Source organism: Typopeltis vanoorti, chromosome 22, assembly GCF_054136105.1.
Source record: "Typopeltis vanoorti isolate ZY-2024b chromosome 22, IOZ_Tvanoo_1.0, whole genome shotgun sequence".
NCBI lineage: Eukaryota > Metazoa > Arthropoda > Arachnida > Uropygi > Thelyphonidae > Typopeltis > Typopeltis vanoorti.
The window spans coordinates 57420278-57443079 of record NC_143570.1 but is presented as its reverse complement, the minus strand read 5'-3'; the positions used below and the strand labels follow the sequence as shown (position 1 = coordinate 57443079).

General features: G+C 37.9%; 1 protein-coding gene across 1 annotated transcript in view; it reads left to right on the top strand.

The window, feature by feature from the left end:
• Positions 1-585: 585 nt before the first annotated feature.
• Cdk7 (Cyclin-dependent kinase 7) overlaps positions 586-22802 on the top strand; it is a 32478-nt gene continuing 10261 nt past the window's right edge. The window contains exon 1 of the mRNA XM_090411995.1: positions 586-2033. Coding sequence (XP_090268121.1) covers positions 815-1843 — 1029 coding nt within the window. The 5' untranslated portion in view covers positions 586-814 and the 3' untranslated portion in view covers positions 1844-2033. The remainder of the gene's footprint in view (positions 2034-22802) is intronic.

Below are 22802 nucleotides of genomic sequence, written 5' to 3'. Positions count from 1 at the left end.
ACCAAATATGAGCGAAACAACCTTCATCTACTTTTTAGCCCAATTCCCTCGTCATTTCCGAGATTTTATATACTATCTTCTTCTATGGATATTTTTCAGCCATGCCTCACTTAATTCAACAATTTTTGAAAAAATTATTGAGCAAGCAAAAAACCCACGCGCCTTACGGAAAGAGAGGTCATGTTCAAATTGATTAAATTACTGAACACGGCTGAAAGAACAGCCGCGTTCTTTCTTTTCAAATAATTTTCATTTATACTTCTTTCGGCACTCGACGAATTTGCTTATTCTCTTCTGTATACGTTGATTTTTTTTTTTTTTTTTATCGTGCACATAAACGAAAGGAATACGATTAAACTGTTAAATCTTTTAATTTAATAATGACAATAAATAAATAACAGTTTTTTTGTGGTTTTCTCCCGCTTTCATTTTATAATTCAAAGTCCTTCAAATTCTTATTGATTCCGAATCTGATTATTCTGGTAAAATAACTGAATATAGAAGAATTCTATACAGAATTCTTCCAATTTTTAATTTCCATTATAGTTATGTAGATTATAATGTGACACCTTCGTGTGAGGGCATTCCATTCGATACAGCCACCATATACTTAATCCTTCGTCTATCCGTCTACAAGCAACGAAACTAGAATGCATAAAATAGATGCATAGAATACATAAAATTTGTTTGTGTGGCGTAGTGTGTCATGTACAGTTTCGATCGGGAAGATGGTATGTGTTTGCAGATTATTTTGACTTTGATGCTGTAATCGCGGTTTGAAATATTTATTGTCTTCGGGCTTTATTAAGTTAATATGGTTGAAGTAGAAGATAAACAAAAGCGATACGAAAAGTTACAGTTTTTAGGAGAAGGACAGTTTGCTACCGTATACAAGGCTAAAGATGTGAAATCAGGACTTATTGTTGCAGTTAAGAAGATCAAGTTGGGATCAATGGCCGAAGTTCAGGATGGAATCAACAGAACAGCTCTTAGGGAAATAAAATTACTGCAAGAACTATCTCATCCGAATATCATTGGACTTCTTGACGTCTTTGGACATCGATCCAATGTATCTTTGGTATTTGATTTTATGGAAACAGACTTGGAGGTGATTATTAAAGATACGAATGTTGTCCTGGCGCCTGGGAACATTAAAGCTTATATAATGATGACACTGCAGGGATTGGAATATCTCCATATCAACTGGATTCTTCATCGTGATTTGAAACCCAATAATTTATTAATTAATGAAAGTGGAGTACTTAAATTAGCCGACTTTGGTTTAGCGAAATTTTTTGGCTCTCCCAATAGAACTTATACACACCAAGTAGTAACTCGCTGGTATCGAGCACCGGAACTTTTATTCGGCGCCCGCATTTATGGTACTGGTGTGGATATATGGGCAGTAGGTTGCATTCTAGCGGAACTTCTGCTTAGGATTCCATTTTTGCCAGGAGAGTCTGATCTTGACCAGTTAGACAAAATATTTCAGGCATTGGGCACTCCAACAGAGAAAGATTGGCCTGGTTTAACACATCTTCCACATTATGTGCAGTTTAAGCCTTGCATTGGAACACCATTAAACAATATATTTACAGCAGCAGGAGATGACTTACTGGATTTAATTAGTAAATTGCTAGTCTTGAATCCCCTAAATCGTTGCTCATGCAGTGATGCTTTGCAGATGCCTTATTTTTCAAATAAACCTCATCCTACACCAAGGACACAGTTGCCTCGACCTTCTGTTTCTCTGGTAAAAGAAAGCGAAAACCTGACATCGAGATTCAAACGAAAATTGAGAGAGGGAGACAAAGATAGTTTAATAAAGAGGCTAGCATTTTAAAAGAGAAAATCACATATATAAAATTCAAGCTGCATGTATTATTATAATTAAGTTAGAGATGAGTGACAAATTATTGAATGTTTATTTTCTCTGTAGCTGGAAATTGAGTGGTGGTGATATGCAAATATCTGTTTATACTACATGTGTGTGCATTTGGAATTCCTTTATCAGACTTGTCATTGAGGAAGAGGTGATTAAGATTTAAAAAAAAGCACATTTTTATTTTACTTTAATATCTTTTTTTCATAATCATAACTGTAGTATTGAATGTTATTTGTAAATTATTCAGATTATAATATAATTTGGTAGCATATTACTCTGCAGAAAATTCATTAGTTTTGCAAGCAGTGTTATATTAGAAGATACTGCCAGATTTTTTTAGGTGATATTGTCAAAGTATGCATATAATTAATGTCTAATATGAAAATTTCAGTGATTATTTGTAGTGTCACAGTTTGTAGATTAATAATTTAGTTTAACACTTTGTTGGATGACCCCTGTAGTTTTTTTTTTAAAGAAATCACAAGTTCTTGGTTACTACTTTTATCTAACTTGATCTTTCACATTTGCTGCTCACTGGAATGATATATAAAAAAAAAAAGTACTATAGTTCATTTGTTTGGAACAGCAGTAAACTTTTTGACTTAAGTTAATTGCTCATTCATGATTAATTGGATAATATAAATACTTATATTGTGCTGCTAGATATTTTTTTTCTATGGATAAGGTGCAGGCTAGAAAGGTGACAAGCATGGTAAAGAAAGAAAAGGTGCAGTATAAGAGGAAATTGGCTGGTCAGACCAAAGTTAACTTAAGGGAATTTTTCCGCTACATGGCAAGCAAGAGGACGAATAATTATGGCAGACTAAAATTGGTGGATAGTCAAGGCAACAGACTAACAGCTGCAAAGGATATAGTGGAATTATTGAACGAGCATTTTATCAACGTATATCGTACTGGTATAAATGATTCGGTACAATACATAGAAGAGTGGCAAGTATCAGGAGAATTGGAAGTGAAAGAAACAGAGGTGTATCAGATGTTGGTTGGGTTAGATGTGAATAATGCTGTGAGAATGGATGACATATCACCATATATGCTTAAGGAATCTGCACCAGAATTGATTATGCCCTTGACCTGGTTATTTAATTAAAGTCTTGCAGTGGGTAGGGCCCCTAAGGAGTGGAAAAGAGGCAAAATAGTACCACTCCACAAGCATGGTTCTAAGGCAGAAGTCTCCAATTATAGGTCAGTCTATATAACTGCAGTTGTGATCAAGGTGTTGGAGAGATTGGTAAGGAATAGAATACAGAATTGGTTTGATGGACATGGCATTCTTTATGATGGTCAGCATGGATTTGTAAATGGTAGGTTCTGTTTCAGTAATTTACTTGCATTCTGTGATAAAGTGACAACCTAGCTCTTACCCCTTTCTTGACTGCAGATAAATTTAACTTCCATGGATGCCCCCATGTTCTCTTCTCACCTTCCATATAATGAAAATTTTCATCAGTTGATATCCTATAACACCCATTCAAAAGTTTTAGAAACCTCTATCATATCACCCCCTCTTTCTCCTGTTAACCAGAGTCTGCAATCCACATACAATCTGTCCTCATCATCTAAATCTCATAATCCAGATATAGTCTTTTGCAAATCTTCTTTGCACCCTTTCCACAGCCTCGTTTTCCCCATGGAACCCAGGAGACCAAATCTGTGTACAGTAATCCAGATATGGTCTTATGAAAGCCTTATAAAGATGCAAAATGACCTCCTTATCTTTACGTCAAGGTTCGCTTCAACATCGCAATTATCCTCTGAGTTGTATTTGCAACTTTTGCTATGTGACCTTTGAACTTTAAATTGCTATCCACCAATACGCCAAGATCCCTTGCCTCTTCAGTTTCTTGTAGCATAACCCTGCTAATATAATATGCCACTGGAACTCTAATCATGCCAAAGTGCATAACTTGACACTTACTAACATTAAACTGACAGCCATTTTTGCTTGCCCAAATTTCCAGTATATTCAAATAATTTTGTAATTGCTGAATATCAGTAGCATCCCTATTTGCCCTGCCTATCTTTGCATCATTGGCAAACAATTGCACATCTGATGTTAGATCCTTCCTGATGTAATTAATGTATAGGTTAAACAATAATGGCCCAAGGACTGAAATCTGGCAAATTCACATCCACTGTATGCCACTTTTTGATATCTGTCTGTCAACCATCCCCTGATCCAAGTCGAGTTTATTATTATTTCGGGCAACTCCAAGGAGTCGATAGACTCATCGAGGGAGGCCCTAACATCATGTCAAGAACAACTATTCGACATTCACACAGTATCTATCATACCTTGCCTTGAACTCATTCACAGTCATAGCACACACAACAGAATCTGGGCTTATTCCACTCATTCACCACTCTCCAACTAAAAAATCTAGCTCTAACACCCTTGCTAACCACATTCTTGCCCAGCTTCCATGTATGGCCCCTAGTTCTCCCACCACCACCAGTCATATTCTCAAAAATATCTTCTGAATTAATCTTATAGAAACCCTTCAGTAATTTGAATGTCTCAATCATATCACCCCTTTTCTGCCTATCAACCAATTTTTGCAACCCACAAATCTTCAACCTATTCTCATAAGGTTTATTCCACAGACCTGCTATCATCTTGGTCACTCGCCTCTGGATCTTCTCCACCTCCTCCCCATCAAGAAGAAACCCTGGCGCTCATATCTGGGCACAGTAGTCTAGATGGGGTTTTATCAAGGCTCAATACAGAGGAACAATAACTTGTTTGCCTCTGCCTGTTAAAGTATTTTTCAGGCAACCAAGTGATTTGATGAGCTGATTTAGCCACTTTTGCAATGTTCCCCCTAAACTTCAATTCCCTATCCACCAACACTCCCAAATCCCTGGCCTCATCAATCTCCTGGAGTACGGTTCCACCAATGTGATATACTGCTGCTAATCTTTTCACCCCAAAATGCATAACCTTATACTTTGCCACATTAAAATGACATCCATTTTCCTTAGCCCAGTCCTCCAAACTCCAAATCTTTCAAAAATTTGACATTGTGTGCACTCACTATTGCTCTACCCAATAGTGAGTGCACATCTTTGCATCATCAGCAAACAAGTGAACACTTCCTCTCAGATCCTTTCCTATATCGTTAATGAACAAATTGAAAAGTAGTGGTCCAAGAACAGAACCCTGCGGCACACCATTAGTCACAAGCCGTCTTTTGGACTCTACTCCTGAATAAACCGCTCTAATATCTCTCCATCAACCACCCTCCTATCCATCTCACCAACCCTATATCCATCCCCATATGCTGCAGTTTACTGATTAGAATTCCATGTGGTATTCCTGTCAAAGGCCTTAGCAAGGTCCAGTAGAATCACTGTAAATCCATTACCCTTATCCAGTTCAGCCGTCACTGTTTTATAAAACGTGAGCAAGTTACTGAGGCATGATCTACCTTTCACAAAACCATGTTATCCCCCATGGTATCCCATTTTCATCTATCCAGTCCTGTATTTTTCTCTGAACTAATTTCTTCAAAACCTTGACAACGATTCTTGATATGCTAATCGGTCGGTAATTTACAACAGCAGTCTTGGAACCTCCTCTATGCAGTGGAACTATTTTCCCCTCTTTCCACCCCCTCGGGACTAACCCAGACCCGAGACTCAAATTAAACAAAATGGTCAAGGGCACTGACAATTCTTTAGCTGCTTCACGTACGACACGAGCTGGTATACAATCCAATCCCACAGATGTATTGACATTGAGGTGATATATTTGCAAAAATATATCACCTGGATGATATATTTTTGCAAAGTGCTCGCTCAGTAATTCAACTATATCAACTGATTCGGTTACCTCCCTGCATTCTTTAAAATCATTCTGCCATATACATATTTTCTTTTACTTGCAACATATCGAAAAACTTTTGGGATTCTCTTTAGCTTGCATGGCTAATGTTCTTTCATAATCTGTTTTTGCCTTTCTTACCACGCTCGTTACCCTTCTGGCTTGTGCTTTATACCGTTCATGTGCCTGCCGGTCACCTTTCTCCTTAAATTCCCTCCATAGTTGTTTCTTTTTTTTGCAGCTCAAGCTTAATGGTGGTATTCATCCATTTAACCCCTATTTGATTTATTATTCGAACTCTAAGTATACAGTCAGTCATTGCCTCATGCAAACACTTCCTAACCGCCTCCTATGCACTATCAACATCTAGCCTATGCAGTTTTACATGCCATGGCACTGAACTAATCAAACTCGTAGGTGTGTCATACTTACCAGTCTGATAATTCCACATGTACTCTGTCTTAATTGTAACTTCTACACCTTTAGCCACCTCCCAAGTCAAGACCCTATGATCTCTCTCTCTCACCAATTGGTGGCAACGTGGTCATATTTATTGCAGGCCAAATTCTCAGATGCAATTACTAGGTCAAGCTCTCTAACCCTTAGTATTTTCCATTACATGCTGTCGCAGATAGTATCCCTTAATAATCGCATAAAATCCAATTCCTTCTTCCCATGTGTCCTGTCCTCCTTCCAATCAATGTTACCATAGTTGATTATATATGCAACAGCCTTTCGTGTGGGTATCCTATCAAATGCTTAGAAAAATCCAACATTATCATATTGTATCCATTCCCTTTATCCAACTCGGCCATAACATTGTTATAAAATATGAACAAATTGCTAAAACATGACCTTCCTTTAGTAAGCCCATGCTGTTCCCTGCAGAGTATAGCATGTTTGTCTACCCATTTCTGTATATAAGTTCTTACCAACTTCTCTAAAATCTTCACTACCACACCAGAGATACTGATAGGTCGGTAGTTAGACACATCAATTTTTGCAAACCCCCCCCTTGTACAATGGACCTATCATGCGTTCCTTCGATTCCTGTTGTATCATTCCTGAGCTGAGACTCAAGTTATACAAACATATAAAAGGTGTATCCAATTTGGCTGAACATTCTTTTAGCAAATGGGCTGATATTCCATCTGTCTCTATAGACAAATTCTTATCCAGGTTATGCAAGAGCTCTTCAACCTCTAACTCTTCATCCAATGTAGCACTAGCACTGTGCACCATATCACACATACCTGGTTGATTTAGTTGAAGTGAGCACTCATTAACTGAACAATCTCATTAGATTCTGACACTAGAGTACCATCTGTATTCAATAAAGTTATTCTTCTACATTCAGTCTCTCTTTTACTTGCGGCTTAACGATAAAATTCTTTTGGATTGCCTTTAGCTTGCATGGCCAACTTATTTCTTTTCATACTCTGATTTAGCATTCCTCACAATACTTGTTTCTTTTCTGGCCTGAGCTTTATATATTTCATAACTCCTCTCACTTTTATTCTCACGATATTCTTTCCACATCATCTTCTTCTTGTGGATTTCTTGCTTAATAAGGTTGGACATCCATTTCACTCCCAACCTATTTATTCTTCGAACACTAGGGATACATTCAGATACCGCCTCATTTAAGCACTTTTTCAAAAATTCCCATGCATTACTCACATTTTTCCCATTCAGTAACTGATACCATGGGACCAAAGATATGATCATAATTTCCTGCTTTGTAGTTCAGCATTTAACCTATTTTAATCGGAGCATCACTACAATTAGATACGTCTGTATGCGGGTTTTTCACGTTTTTCATCCCACATACAGACAAATCGGCCCTTCAGAACACACACAATTTACAGACATAGAATACCAATTGTGGTGGAGGTGGGTGGTAGATGGCATTAATGGAGATGATTCGTAGTAGAGGTTCAGTGTAGTGGTTGAGACAGTTGTAGGTGTCCTCCCGCGATGAGTCTTCGGACTCTTTGGAGGTGTCAAAATAATAATACCTCCCAAGAAAGTCATGATCACTGTCACCAATTGGTGGTAAAATAGCCATGTTCTTGACAGAGACCCTTTTTGATGCTATGAGAAAATCCAATACTCTTTGACCTAGAGTTCATTCTTTCACATGCTGCTTGAGAAAGTTGTCTCACAACAATTCAATAAATTCCTCTTATTTCTTATCATGAGATTTCTCTTCTATCCAATCAATGTTTGGAAAATTAAAGTCACCCACAATGATCATTCGTTTGGTACCCATAATGCTAAATTGGCGATGTATTTCGTGTCCCCTGCAACTGAGCCACCAGGTCTGTAGCAACACCCACCATATATTTCATTTTGTTAACCTCCACTTCACACCAGATAGACTCAAACTCACCACTACATGGGAGGTTGTTACCATCATTTTTTTTTTTTGTTTCTACCCTAACTGGACTTAAGTCATCTGATATCATTAGTAGCACTCCTTCTCCTCTCCTGTCTCTTCTGTCATTTTAAAAATAGTATACCCATTATATTTGATCCCACTTTCCATATCTGATTCTGATAGCCAGGTTTCACTAATGCCAACAATCTTAGGCCAGGTCGTATTCAGTAAAGCAACAAACTCAACCCCGTTGTTTCTAATGCTCCTGGCATTTGTGTATAGACATAATAAATTACCACTTAGCCTATTCTTATAATTAGATATTCAGTCTATTTGGTCTTGTTCTAGAATTTTCTCTTTTCCCTCCTCAGACATACTTAAAACGTTCAAACCGAAAGCATATTTTTCCATCCTTTCGCCACATACATAACAATCTTCAAAGACATTCATATCTTGATCACGTTTGCATACCTCAGCTGAACTTTCACACACATTTTTTTCCATTCCTCTCTTGATAATCTAGTTTCCTTGACTCTGCGTTAGGTCTCATACCAGGAAGTAATTTCTCCAGGCTTCTGATGCCAAATGAATTCAAGTGGTGCAGGCCATCCTTCTAATACAAGTCTTTTCTGCCATCAAACATACCCCCACACATCTAAAAACTCGCATCCATATCTTCTACACAGCCTGCGCAATAAATCATTTGTGATCTTCGCCCTCCTTTTTAACTGAGTACTGTCGTATCTGGGTAGTAAACCAACAATTTTTACTTTCTTGCTTCTTCCAACAGGATGATATTTGATCAGTTTATTGCATGCACATTGAGGCTTTTAAGTATTTCTGACACTTGGAAATATCCAAAATAGCTTTAATGATTAAGCCCAGGATTTAATTACATTATTCTGTCAACATCATCGATGGTAGGCCAAGACAAATTTTAATCATTCTGTGTTAAGTATATGAAACACAGACAAGTGTGTGTGTCACCTCTGCCTCTGTATGCTACCTATGCCACTATTGATGGATTATATTTCTCATTGAGTATTAGTAAAGTCAGGATGACAAAACCTTTTAACTAATTACAATAATTTTGTTCAACTATAAATTAAGATGATGAATGAGATTCTCATACTGCTGCTTTGATCTGCATGTTTTTGTTCTTTTTGTAGAGAATTTGTTTTTCCAGTCTATTTTGTCCTTTTCAAAAGGCACGGTATTGATTTATTTAGTATAACTTTATTGTGGTTTATGTAATCTGTGTTTGAATACTTACTTGGTCATATAAGAGGTATGATAGATATTGTGTGGATAGTTTGGGTCTCTCTCTCTCCATTTCTTTCTGTATTCCTTGATCTTTTCATTTACGTTATAAATATCTAGCTCTCTTCTGATGTCTTCATTTTTTTTCTTTATGTAGCCCAGTTTTTTGTGCATCCTTAAATTGCACTTAAAAATCTAATTTCTGCAGGTTGTATTTTACTTTTATCTTTCTTTTAACAGTCCATGTTTCTGAACCATATAATAGAGTGGGAGTGGCCATTACTTTATAAAATTTTAGTTGAGTTTCTTGTCTCGTTTTTTTTTTATTCAGCTTCCTCTAAATTGTTTCACAGATTTTCTGAATTTTTTAAAATTTTTCATCTATATCATTTAGATATATTATGCAGCCTAAATAATTAAACTGGGTCACCTGTTCTATTATTTATTTTCAATGACTATTTTTGATCTAACATGATCTCGACCTTTAAATACCACAACTTTTGTTTTATTTTGTTTCGTTCATAAACTGATTTTTGAATTTTGAAGGTCATCTTCATTGTCTTGTAATGTAATCTAGTCATCTGCATACAGCATTGTATTGATAACAGTCCTCCTGGTTAACCAGATATCGTGTTTATATTGTTTTCCATATTTTAATAATCTAATATATATATTAAATAGAATTGGAGAGAAGCTACATTCTAACAACCTCGATTAATTTGAATCTCGTCTGTTAATTTATTAACTGTATTTTTGTATCTTTATATAAACTTTGTATAGCTTGTGCCAAATGTAATGGATATCCTTGTTTTTTTTTTTTTGTTATTATTATTTAGAGAGACTTCCAAGGAGTCAGAGACTCATCGAGGGAGGTAACATACTACACACACCAGCTATCATACTTATTCTTGAATTCATTCACACTGCTTGCACTCACAACATTCACTGGCAATCCATTCCAATCACACACCACCCTCTGAGAGAAAAATCTAACTCACACCCTTCTTGGCAGCCTTCATTCTCAGCTTCCAAGGATGCCCTCTCCTTTCCTCATCCTCCATCAATTGAAATCCTTTATGATCCTTTCAGAAGTTTGTAAGTTTGAATCATATCACCCCTCTTTCTCCTGTTTGTTAGTGTCCGCAGCTTACAAATTCTCAATCTGTATTCATAATCAGCATTCCACAATCCTGATATAATTTTTAACACTCTCCTTTGTACTCTCTTCAATATATCAGAATCACAATGGAAACTAGGAGACCAGACCTGCGCACAATAGTCCAAGTGTGGTCTTATCAAGAACTTGTAAAGAGGCAAAATAACATCCTTATCTTTACATGTGAATGTTCGTTTCAGCATTGCAACTATCTTTGAGTTGTATTTGCAGTCTTTGCCACATGGCCCCTAAACTTCAACTTCTTATCTATTAACACTCCAAGATCCCTAGCCTCATCAGCTTCTTCTAGCCTAATCCCACCAATATAATACGACATTGGATATCTAATCATGCCAAAGTGAATGACTTTACATTTACTGACATTGAACTGACATCCATTTTCCCATGCCCACAATTCCAGCCTATTCAAATTATTCTGCAAAGAGTGCATATCAGCAGCATTTCTGATTGCCCTACCTATCTTTGCATCATCAGCAAATAACTCTATGTCACTTGTCAAATCTATCCCAATATCATTAATGTACAGATTGAATAACAGTGGACCTTGTGGTACATCACTTGTTACCTTAAACCTTGCAGACTCAGAACCCCCGTATACCACTTTTTAATATCTGTCAGTCAGCCATCCTCTTATCCATGCTAATATTGTATAACACAAACCCATTTTCTCCAATTTATGGCAGCAGCCTACTATGCTGTATTCTGTGAAAAGCCTTAGCAAAATCCAAAAGTATCATGGTGTAGCCATTCCCCTTGTCTCTTTCAATGATAAGATTGTTATAGAATGTGAGCAAGTTGCTAAAACATGACCTTCCCTTAGTAAACTCATGTTTGTCATTGCAAAGTAGAGATTCACTGTCAACCCATTTCTGAATGTGGGCCCTAACCAACTTTTTCAAACTCTTCACCACCATTCCTGAGATACTAATTGGTCGATAGTTGGATATATCGGTCTTTGCACTACCTTTGTGCAATGAAATTGCCATACATTCCTTCCATTCCTGCAAAATCTTCCCTGTTCTGAGACTCATATTAAACATCCTGGTCAAAGGAATGGCCAGTTCAGCTGAACACTCTTTTAGCACATGTGCTGATATTCCATCAGTCCCTATTGTTGAATTCTTATTCAGTTTGTGCATCAGCTCTAATACCTTGGCCTCACACACCTGCGTTTCTTCATCTAGTGAAGAGGTAACAGTGAGCTCAATGTTGCATTCACCAGGTTGATAGCTTTTAATGAAATGAGCACTCATTAACTGAACAACCTCTTCTGCTTCTGTAACCCTCATGCCATCTGGATTTAGAAGAGTTATATTCTTTCATATTCATTCTTTCTTTTACTTGCAGCATATCGATAGAATTTTTGTAAGTTGTCTTTAGCACACAGAGCCAGTTTCTTTTCATACTCAGACTTTGCTTTCCATACAGCAGTTGTGACTATTCCTTCCACATCGTCCTTTTCTTACGAATCTCTTACTTAAGATCACACATCCATTTGACTCCTACTCTATTTATTCTTTGAACTCTCGGGACACATTCTGATATCACATCATTTAAGTATTGTTTAAATGCTTCCCGTGCACTGTCGATATTCTTTCCATCCAGCAACTGATCCCATTCCACTGAACTCAGTATACACCTCAGTTGTCATAAAATCCTGCTTTGTAATTCAGCATGTAACCTTTTCTGAATGGAACATTCATAAACTTAGTCACTTCCCAAGTGAGTATCGTGATCACTGTCACTAACTGGAGGCAGAATAGTTACGTCTTTAACTGAAACACCCTCTGACACTCTAATCAAATCTAAAACTCTTTGACTTAGAGTTCCTTCTGTCACATGCTGCTTGAGGAAGTTGTCCTGCAACAGCTCAGTAAATGCATTTTCATTCTTCTCATGAGATTCTACTGCTACCCAATCAATATTTGGGTAATTAAAGTCTCCCGTTATGATTACTCTTTTCGTGCTTACCTTTTCTATTTGGTAATGCATTTCTTCATCACCAGCAATCGATTCACCAGGTCTGTAATAATACCTCACTATATAATTTGTCTTGTTAGATTCCACCTCACACCAGATGGTATCAAACTCACTGCCACATGGAATATTGTTAGTAGTATTACTAAATTCATAGGTCTCAACTCTAACTGGATTTAAGTCATCAAATATCATTAGCAGCACACCCCTCCTCTCCTATCCACTCTATCCTTCCTAAAAATACTGTACCCATAACACTCGATACCAGTTAGTAGGTCTGAGTCTGATAACCAGGTCTCACTAATTCCTACAATTTGAGGTCGCAACATATTGACTAAGGCAACAAACTCTCTCCCTTTGTTTTTGATACCCCTATCATTCGTGTAGAGACATAATAATCTACCTGCATGTTCTTTTGTATATTCTTGTTTGCAGTCTGCCTGACACAGTTGGACAACTTGCAGATCTCTATTCTTAACTAATGCCTTACACATGTAGACATCTTTGCACACATTTTGGGTCCGAACTGGACGAACACAAATCCGAAATCATTCTCGTCTCGTCAGCATTTCCATGACAAAGCCTATTCCCTTCATTAACACAGTTATATACAATTGTTGCTCTTACACTCACATTCACACCATTCCTGCCTTTATAATTTAGTTTCCCTGTGTTAGGTCTCATACCAGTTATTAATTTTTCCAGACTCCTGATACCAAACGCATTCAGGGGTAGGCCATCACTCTTATACAAATCCAATCTTCCCTCAAACTCACTCCACACATCGAAATATATTATTATTATGCGACACCTCCAGGGAGTCCAAAGACTCATCGCGGGAGAGTGTGCCAACACTATTGAACGATTGATCCCCTTCCAACTACTAACCACGCTCAAACTTGATTAAGTTTTTGCGAGCGATTAATAGCAGAGGCTTTACCAATCGACCAACTTCGCTGGCATCCAAATATATGAAAATAAAATTTTTATTAGCATAATAATATTATTTAATATAATAATATGGAACATAGAAACACTCACAGAAATTAAATCGAACGATTTAATTTCTGTGAGTGTTTTAAATTAAATTGAACGATTGATCCCCTTCCAACTACTAACCACGCTCAAACTTGATTAAGTTTTTGCGAGCGATTAATAGCAGAGGCTTTACCAATCGACCAACTTCGCTGGCATCCAAATATATGAAAATAAAATTTTTATTAGCATAATAATATTATTTAATATAATAATATGGAACATAGAAACACTCACAGAAATTAAACCATCTCTCCCTAGATATACTCCTCAGTTGAACAAAAACATTGTCTCCTATTATCAATCTTATTCAATCTCCAAGTCACAGCTCCATAATATACAAGAAAGAATCTTCCACAATTTCTATAAGTTTTTAAACATTTCTATCTGTCTCATTCTACATCTCACCAGTATCACTTACATATGTAGAAAGTATTTTTAACTTGGGTATAGTTATGTTAAAGATACCAAGCAATTTTAAACCTGGTTTTACTCCATTTTTTCCAAGTAAGCAAACCGACAAAATGTCAAGTTTGCGCCTGTAATTTATGCGAGACTAGCTGATCCCACAGGTAGTGCAAGACCAAGGCAACTCGTGGTAAAGGTGGGGCAAGCTCTGATCACTAATCTTAATATTTACCCTTAATGCCAAAACACATCTCCAAGAAGGGGATGTATGATGTTTTGTATTAAAGGCAAGGGGCCACTACCCAGACTGGTTTTGCTTGGTATCTTGAACATAACTATACCCAAGTTAAAAATACTTTCTACATCTATATCTCCTCCTGAGATTTTTATTTAATAAGGTTATAACACCTTATGGTAACTTGTTTTGGTAAAATACTTACAAGCTCTGCATTACAAGACTTCTGGGAATGATGAGGAGGACACTGACGTGTAGAAGTAGGGAGATTCTTGTTCCATTGTATAAGGCTTTGATTAGGCCACACATGGACTATTGTGCCCAGATTTGGTCACCTGGTTTTCAGAAGGATGAAGAGATGTTGGAAAGGGTCCAAAGGCGACTGACTAAGGTAGTTTCTGACCTCTGGAATGTCGAGTATGAGGAAAGATTGAAAAGATGTAATTTGCAGAGTCTAGTGGAGAGAAGGAAGAGGGGAGATATGATAGAGACCTACAAGTTGGTAAGGGGTTGTTATAGGATCAATGGTGGAGAAGTTCTACAGCGAATAGTGGGAGATCAGGGGAGAACCAGAGGTCATCCCTGGAAACTGTATAAAGAGGGTGTGAGTAGGGGAGTGAGAGGCAGGTTTTTTTCGTGCAGAGTTGTGAATGATTGGAATGCCTTGCCTGAGAGTGTGGTGTCTGCAAGGAGTTTGAATGTGTTTAAGACCCGATATGATGAGATGTGTGTGAGATAAAAGGACCTCCTAGATGAGTCTTTGACTCCATGAGGTCTTGTTTAATAATAATAATAAAAATAATAATTACTAAATCTTGGCATTTCTAGCCTGGCTCCCACTGATGAGACCTCAATAAAGGTCGAAACCGGTCTGGGTAGTGGCCCCTTGCCTTTAATACAAAACATCATACATCCCCTTCTTGGAGATGTGTTTTGGCATTAAGGGTAAGTATTAAGATTAGTGATCAGAGCTTGCTCCACCTTTACCACGAGTTGCCTTGGTCTTGCACTACCTGTGGGATCAGCTAGTCTTGCATAAATTGCCGGCGCAAACTTGACATTTTGTTGGTTTGCTTACTTTGAAAAAATGGAGTACACCAGGTTTAAAATTGCTTGGTATCTTTAACATCACTTACATAAGTTGTTATTTCAAAAAAAATAAATAAGACCTCACATCAGGTCTTATAAAGAGAAATAACAACTTTCTTATTTGTGGTTGTTAGTGTGTTCTATAACCAAGTAATCTTATGAGCTACCTTGGCAACCCCAGCAATATGTCCTCTAATTTTCAATTCTCTGTCTATTACCACCTCCAAATCACTAGCTTCATTTATTTCCTTGAGTAGAGTTCCATCAATGTGGTACACATCTTGTATTCCACAGTTTTTCTCTGTGTATTTTATCAAAAGCTTTGTCATAATCTATAAAGGCCAGATGAGTCTCCAAATTATTATTATTTTTTTTTTATTTTTTCCCAGTGTTTAATGGTGGCCTTACTATGTGTGGCAAAACTAGTTGCTTTAACTATCTATATTATCATGACCTATTACACTCAGTGTCACTTATCATTTGTCACATGGTAAACGATTTACCTTGGTCATCTCTACAGAATAAATTATCTGTAGAGATGACCAAACCGGTTTTAACGTATAAAGTTGAGAGCTGGGCTAGAAATAAGATTTAATCAAAGACTGGAGACCACATATATGAGAGTCCTGATAAATGTTATTAGAGGGAACAGATGGCAATATTAAAAATGAGAATGTTAGGAATGACCTTGCCATTGTTAGCATTGAGGAATGTGTTAGCAGAGCTTATCTCAGATGGTTTGGTCACTTAAACTGAATGGGGGAGGGGGGGAACCTGGAAAAGAAACAAGTGTTCTTTTCCAGGTTTGCAGGAAAAAGGCCAAGAGTTATGTGGATTGATGCAGTAAAACGTGCTTTAGAAGAGAAATATAAGAACTGATATTGGAGTCTCGATAGATAACAGATTAATTTATTATTATTATTATCCAGGCCTCCATGGAGTCAAAAGACTCATCGTGGAAGTCCATTTTTAGGAAACGCAAAGTTTATCATTCCACTCCTTGAACTCATTGACCATTCCCACTCCAACCACTCTCTCAGGCAATGCATTCCAAGGTTCAACCACCCTCCACACAAAGAATAGAAAATTGTTCAGAAGTTAGTAATGGTATAACTTTTTCATGAGGGCACACATCAGTAATTTGATGATGATGGGTGGCATTGATATTGCTTACCACAGAATGCACTATTTTTGTCTCTGGCTTAAGATTTTCTTGTACCGTTTAGTAATATTCATCTTATGTACTTACTGCTTGCCAAATTCTGAAAATCACTGTGATCTCTTATCATAGTGATTTTTTGAAGTCTAATAACTCAAACAATGAAACCATCTTCATAGGTGACCACAATGAATATCCGTAACCCCCAGCTGGCTTCACTTTTTCCATTTCTGCTAGCCAAGCTCAAAGGAATCTGGAAAATTTGCATTAGATCAGTGATTATTCTTGTTGAGAGGCTTATACGCTGGTTAAACATGATAACTAATATTTAAGGAATTGACAGCGTATACTAGAAATATAGATTAAATAAACTTTAATATATACTTTCCGATATTTCGGCGAACGTCGCATTGCCATCTTCTTGGGAACTTACTACAAGACACGTGCACACAAGTGCTAATAACAGCAAATGAGACTGAGGCTAGCGTTTCCTAAAGTCCTGATGGTGCCCCCTGGCGGGCTATATTGGTAGTTCTTGGCCTTTGGGCTGAAGTTCTTCTGATAAAAGTTTCCCAAATTTGGGGCAGTTTCATGCATCCAAATTTGTTGAGGTTTGGCATGTTCCTAAGGGCCGAGGCTGATTCCATGAATAGTCTTTCATACTTGAACTTGCTGCGGTGTATTACTGTGGCTTTCTTCCATCTTATTCTGTGGCAAGTATCCAGAGCGTGGTCTGCAAGCCCAGAGTGGCTGTACTGGTAAAATCGGATGTAATCCTTGTGTTCTGAGATTCTGATATTTGCTGTCCTGCCTGTTTGGCCAAAGTAGGACAGTTTACAGCTGCAAGGGGCCTGGTATACACCAGGTAGGTCTAGGGGAAGTGGTTGGTCTTTGGTGGAGCGGATAAGGGATGCCAGTTTTCTATGTGGTCTGTAACAAGTGGTCAAGTCATGTTTTTTTAGGATTTTATTGATTTTTTCCGAGGTGCCTCTGATGTAGGGAATCGTGATAGATTTAGAGTAATCTTTTTTGTGAAGGGGAGGGGGTGGTGGGTTGTGGATAACTGGGTTAAGTATTTTTTTGGATTCTTTTGGGGGGGGGGGGTAGCCATTGGCTGAGAAAGTGTCACGGATGTGATTTAGTTCAGTGGTTAGGGCTTGATCATTACAACAGATTATTTTTGCCCTGTTGAATAATGTTTTAATAACTCCATATTGTTGTGAGGGGGGGGTGGGATTGTTGGTGAATGTATCTGCCTGTATGGGTGGGTTTTCTATAAACTGAGAAAACCAAGGTTCCATCAGGTTGGCGGGTGACTAGTGTGTCTAGGAAGGGGAGGTTATTGTTTTCCTCTTTTTCCAGGGTGAATTTGATTCTAGGGTGTTGGTTGTTCAAGTGTGTTAGGAAGGAGAGGAGTGAATCCGGGCCATGTGGCCAAATAGCGAAAACATCATCAACGTAGCGAAGCTATATGGTAGGTTTTTGTGGGGCTGAGTTTAAGGCTTTCTCTTCAAACATCTCCATGAAGAAGTTGGCCAACGGTGGGGAAAGTGGTGAACCCATGGCTGTCCCCTCTATCTGTTTGTAGAATTTTTCCTGCCAAACGAAATAGCCTGAGTTCATTGTAAACTGAAATAGGGCTGAGATATCGGGAGGAAATTTAGCTTGGATTAGCTCTAAGGTTTCTTTGAGGGGGACATTCGTGAATAGGGAGGAGACATCAAAACTGACCATTATGTCATTATGTTGGAGTGTAAGGTTTTCTATACTGGCTTTGAAGTGGGCTGAGTTTTTTATGTGTGATGGTGTATTGCCAGTATAGTGTGAGAGCGCTTTGGCTAAATGCTTGGCTAGTTTGTAAGTGGGGGAATCAATGCCATCCACTATGGGACGTAATGGCACATTTTCTTTGTGTATTTTTGGGAGCCCATATATGTGGGTGGGGGGGGTCTAGAGTTATAGGGTTTTAGTCTGTTGGTAATCTCCACAGGCCAAGAAGTGACCTTCTTAAGGAGCCTATGGAGTTTTCTAATTTGTGAGTTGGTGGGATTGTAATCAATGGGGAGGTAAGTGGAACGATCTAATAATAAAGCCTAAAGAGATGGCAATGTGACGTTCGCCGAAATATCGGAAAGTATATATTAAAGTTTATTTAATCTATATTTCTAGTATACGCTGTCAATTCCTTAAATATTAGTTATATAGATCAGTGATCTGATGCAAATCTTTCAACTTTTCTTAACCAGTTCTCTTTCCTTGTATACTGTAAAGGTTCCACCCCTCTCCCCTTCCATTTAACTCAGATCATAATCTTCTGCAGAGTTTTATCTCCCATAGAAGTCCTCTCTGCAATCGCTCGTAATTTTATTGGCACTATAACATGCCACATGGGATGTCCTCCAACACTTCTACTTGTCCTCCATGTGGTTCTACTGCTTCTGCTCTGAGTGGGTTACAAAAATTTATTCTTGTAAATGAAGGACTTCATTCTCTACTCTATTCAAAATCCTTCCCACTTTCCAAGCCATGGTTTAACAATAGCTGAATTTAAAAAAAGTTCAGCATCATAATTGGCCTACGACAAGAATTCCAACATCATAGTCAGTCTACACTGAAGCATTTAACAAAAGCAAAACAGCCATCAGCAAATCCAAATTGTGGGCCTTGAAAGAGTTCAGTAGCTGAAATCTTCAGTTCAAATGGCAGTCTTGCTTTCTGGTCCCTAGCAAAAGACCATTGAGCATAATTTCTGCTTGTGTGCTTTCACCCCCCCCCCTCTGCAGGTGGTACCACTTTTACAGTACAGTCATGCCTCGACTTATGTCTGGGTTCCGTTCCATCCAGCAGGATGTAAGTCGATACATTAAATCAACAGAGTTATAGGGGTTAGGGACTTAACCTTAATAAGTATACTGTCATTTTAATTTTTAAACCTTATAAAACTGTACTGTGTGTTACTGCCACTATTCCAATGTGCTTTGCTTATTCCTCTTCTTTTCATCATAAATTTGTTCATAGCAAGCAAACGTGTCATGTACTTTCGTTTCTACTAATAAGTAGCATTCAACATTGGGATCCATGTCTTCAACCATTTTGAGAACATCGCTAACTACAATGTTCTGCAAGACCCTTCACTGTGAATTGTTTAACTACCTCTCGTTTCTCTTTTCACCTCTTCCTTTTCTCGTTTTTCCTCTTCTGCAACAGTTGTTCCTCCAGTTCGACCAATTCTTCGTTGATCAACTCTTCAGGGGAACTTTCTATGAGTTGAATTATGTCATCATCATTCACTTCGAGATTCAGATTTTTTGCTAGGCCCACTATTACAAACTTCCAAATTCATGCACAAACCTTTTTAATGTATTATAATTACGGCTATTTTGCCTGCTTCAGTTTAGGAGTGCCCCTGTTTAAATGTCATTGGCTATTTACTCACGGATTCTTAGGGCATTGTAAATGTAAGTTTACCAAAACGTATATGTAGCATAAGGAAGAGAAATTTACACATACCTTTTTCTGGGTGTTGCGACTTTTCTTCTTTATGCGATGTCCAAAAACTATTGAGTGTGTGGAGGGGGGGGGGTAGGCAATTTGGGAGAATTAATGAGAGTTTTCCCAGAAATAATATACACCTTTTTAATGTCTTTTTCCATATTCCACTCATACATTGAGAGGTCACTTCGTCCCAAGCCACAGCAATATTTTTAATAGCATGATAAATATTGAATGTTTTCCAGAATTGCATGAGACTCTGGTCATTTCCTTCAGCGGCAGAAGTGGCTTGTGAAAAAGTTGTCCGTAGATAATAAGCCTTAAAACTGCAAGAACTCCCTGATCCATCGGTTCGATCAGTTAAGTAGTGTTTGGAGGCAGAAACATGATCTTGAACTTGGTGAAGGTCACCGTTATAAGACTTGCAAGACGGATGACCTGGAGTGCGTTATCTAGAATTAATAAAACTTTAAATTCTATATTTTCTTTCACACAATAGCTTTTTATTTTACTCTCATAACAGTTGATTAAGGCATCCTCAAACAATTTTTGAGTAATCCATGACTTCTTATTGCTCCGATAATGATCACCAGTAGTTTTTGAAGATATTCGTGGACTCTCACTGCCATATCACAAATGGTTTCAGTTTATATATCCAGCCACATTACCCGTAACAGAATCGTAATATGGGCATTAAGAGCTTTGAAACTAGGTATAGATTTCAGCTTTTTGTGGATGAATGTCCACTCGGGCATTTTTTTTCTGAAACAAGGACGTCTCATCCATATTAAATAATTGCTCTGTCAAATAATTTTCCTCCATAATAATTTTATTCAATTTTTCCACAAACTACTTGGCAGCCTTCTTAGCACTTGCACATTGCCATACATTTTCACATTATGCAGCGCAAAACTCCGCTTGAATCTGAACCAACAGGAAGAAGCGTTGAATTTGTAGTCATAATCAGGTTCTGCTTTCTCCTTGAACATGTTGAAGAGACTTAGTGCCTTAGCAGTTATAGTCACAGTGCTAAGGGGTATGCGCTTTTGATTCAGGTCATCTATATATAGCCGAAAATGTTATTTATTCCCTTATGGAATCACGGACGTAAGTCTAGGGATGACTGTACTTGTCCAATTTCCTGGCATAATCCTTCTCTCATCTCTGCATAGATGACCAAAGTAAATCATCTCCTACCATGTGACATGATAAATGACACTGAGTTTAATATGGTCATGATAATATAGTCCGTACGGTTAACCTAGTGGCTTAGCGCTTCGCAACCATATGCCTGGGGAAGGAGTGTCCTAGGTTCGATTCCCGTCGGAGACGTGAGGAGCTCAAGGATCTTCCTCAGCCATAGCCAAGTTAGCCGGTCTTGGGCGTAGACAGTAGGGTTTTTTCCGCCAGTTTATCTGGGGTTTTTCATCCCGCAAGCAGGCAAACCGGCCCCATGAACACACAGGTTACAGTCATAAAAAATACTTACGGCAAGGAAGGCAACGGGAAACCACCTTGCTCATAATCATCTCCCTAGTATGGTAGCATATATAGCTACCCTCCCCTGGCCGTATGGCAGAAGGGAACAGATAGATAGATGATAATATAGATAAAGTGACTAGTTTTGCCACATATGGTAGTGGCTTTTTCTGAGTTAGGAAGAACAAAATATGAACCATCAGTGGTGCACCCAGAGGGGGGGAAAGGGACCCGGGCACCCCCCAAAGAAAAGGAAAAAAACACTAGAAAAATTTCCAAAAATCTTTTCCTAATTAAAATTCATTTTTTTTATTTATGTTGTGTGCTACTTATGAATTAGCGATCACTGCAGATGCTCAGTTATAGGTCGTATGCAATGTGTAGTGTGTATTCGCAAAACGTCTACTCAACTCGACCCCCCCCCCCCCCCCAAGGTTAAATCCTGAGCGCCCCCCCCCCCCCCCCAAGATTAAATCCTGAGTGCGCCACTGTGAACCATTACATAACTAAAACCAAACATGTAAGAACCGTTACACACGCTCACAACTGCGTGGAAGATGGCATGGGTTAGTCATTGTTCAGTAGGTGTGCATGATAGTTGGCAGAAAAGAGTCTGATGTGTGGAAAGATGTAATAAGTGGCTACCCAATATCACAAAATCATGCCTTTTTTTTTTCTGTTAAGTGTGCCTTATGAGTGGATAATCATTGTAGACTCTTGGATGTTGCAAGCACTGAAGTTGTCTTCTATGTAAGGCATGCAGCTCTTGTCCCATTCAGAATTGTGGTGAATGAATGTGGGAGAAGTGGAAAACTAGATCTAAGCTTGTCTTCTGTTATTAATGTCTCCAATATGCTCTTTTTGTCTAATTTCCAAATTTCTAGATGTTTGCTCTATGTAGCAAGACCACAAGAACGTGGAATATTGTCAACTCCAGAATGTTTGTCCTATGTGACAAATTGTGGTCCTTAGAGCTTGTATAGTCACAATGAGCTTGAAAGCCACTTATATCATGAGATTTCAGGAAATTGACAATTTTGAGAGAAATCACTCAAATTTTACAATACAAAATTTACCAATATAAGGGATGGAAACTAAGACTTTGTAGGGAACGTTGGGGATCTGCTGTATTGTGGAGAAGGAGTAGAGAGTAGTATTCTTTGTACCATTTTCTTAGAATATCTATTGCTCACCGGTAGTTGGATAGATATTGCCCTTTTTTTCAGCATATGTATAATACCTAATTTTTGCAATATATGGTTCAATTAAGAGAAATGTAGGTAACGACCTGTATGAGTGGACTTATGGTAATATGCTAAGATTGAGGTCTCCTGGTTGTTTTTTTTTTAATTAAAACATCTATTCATTTTCAAGTTTTAAAG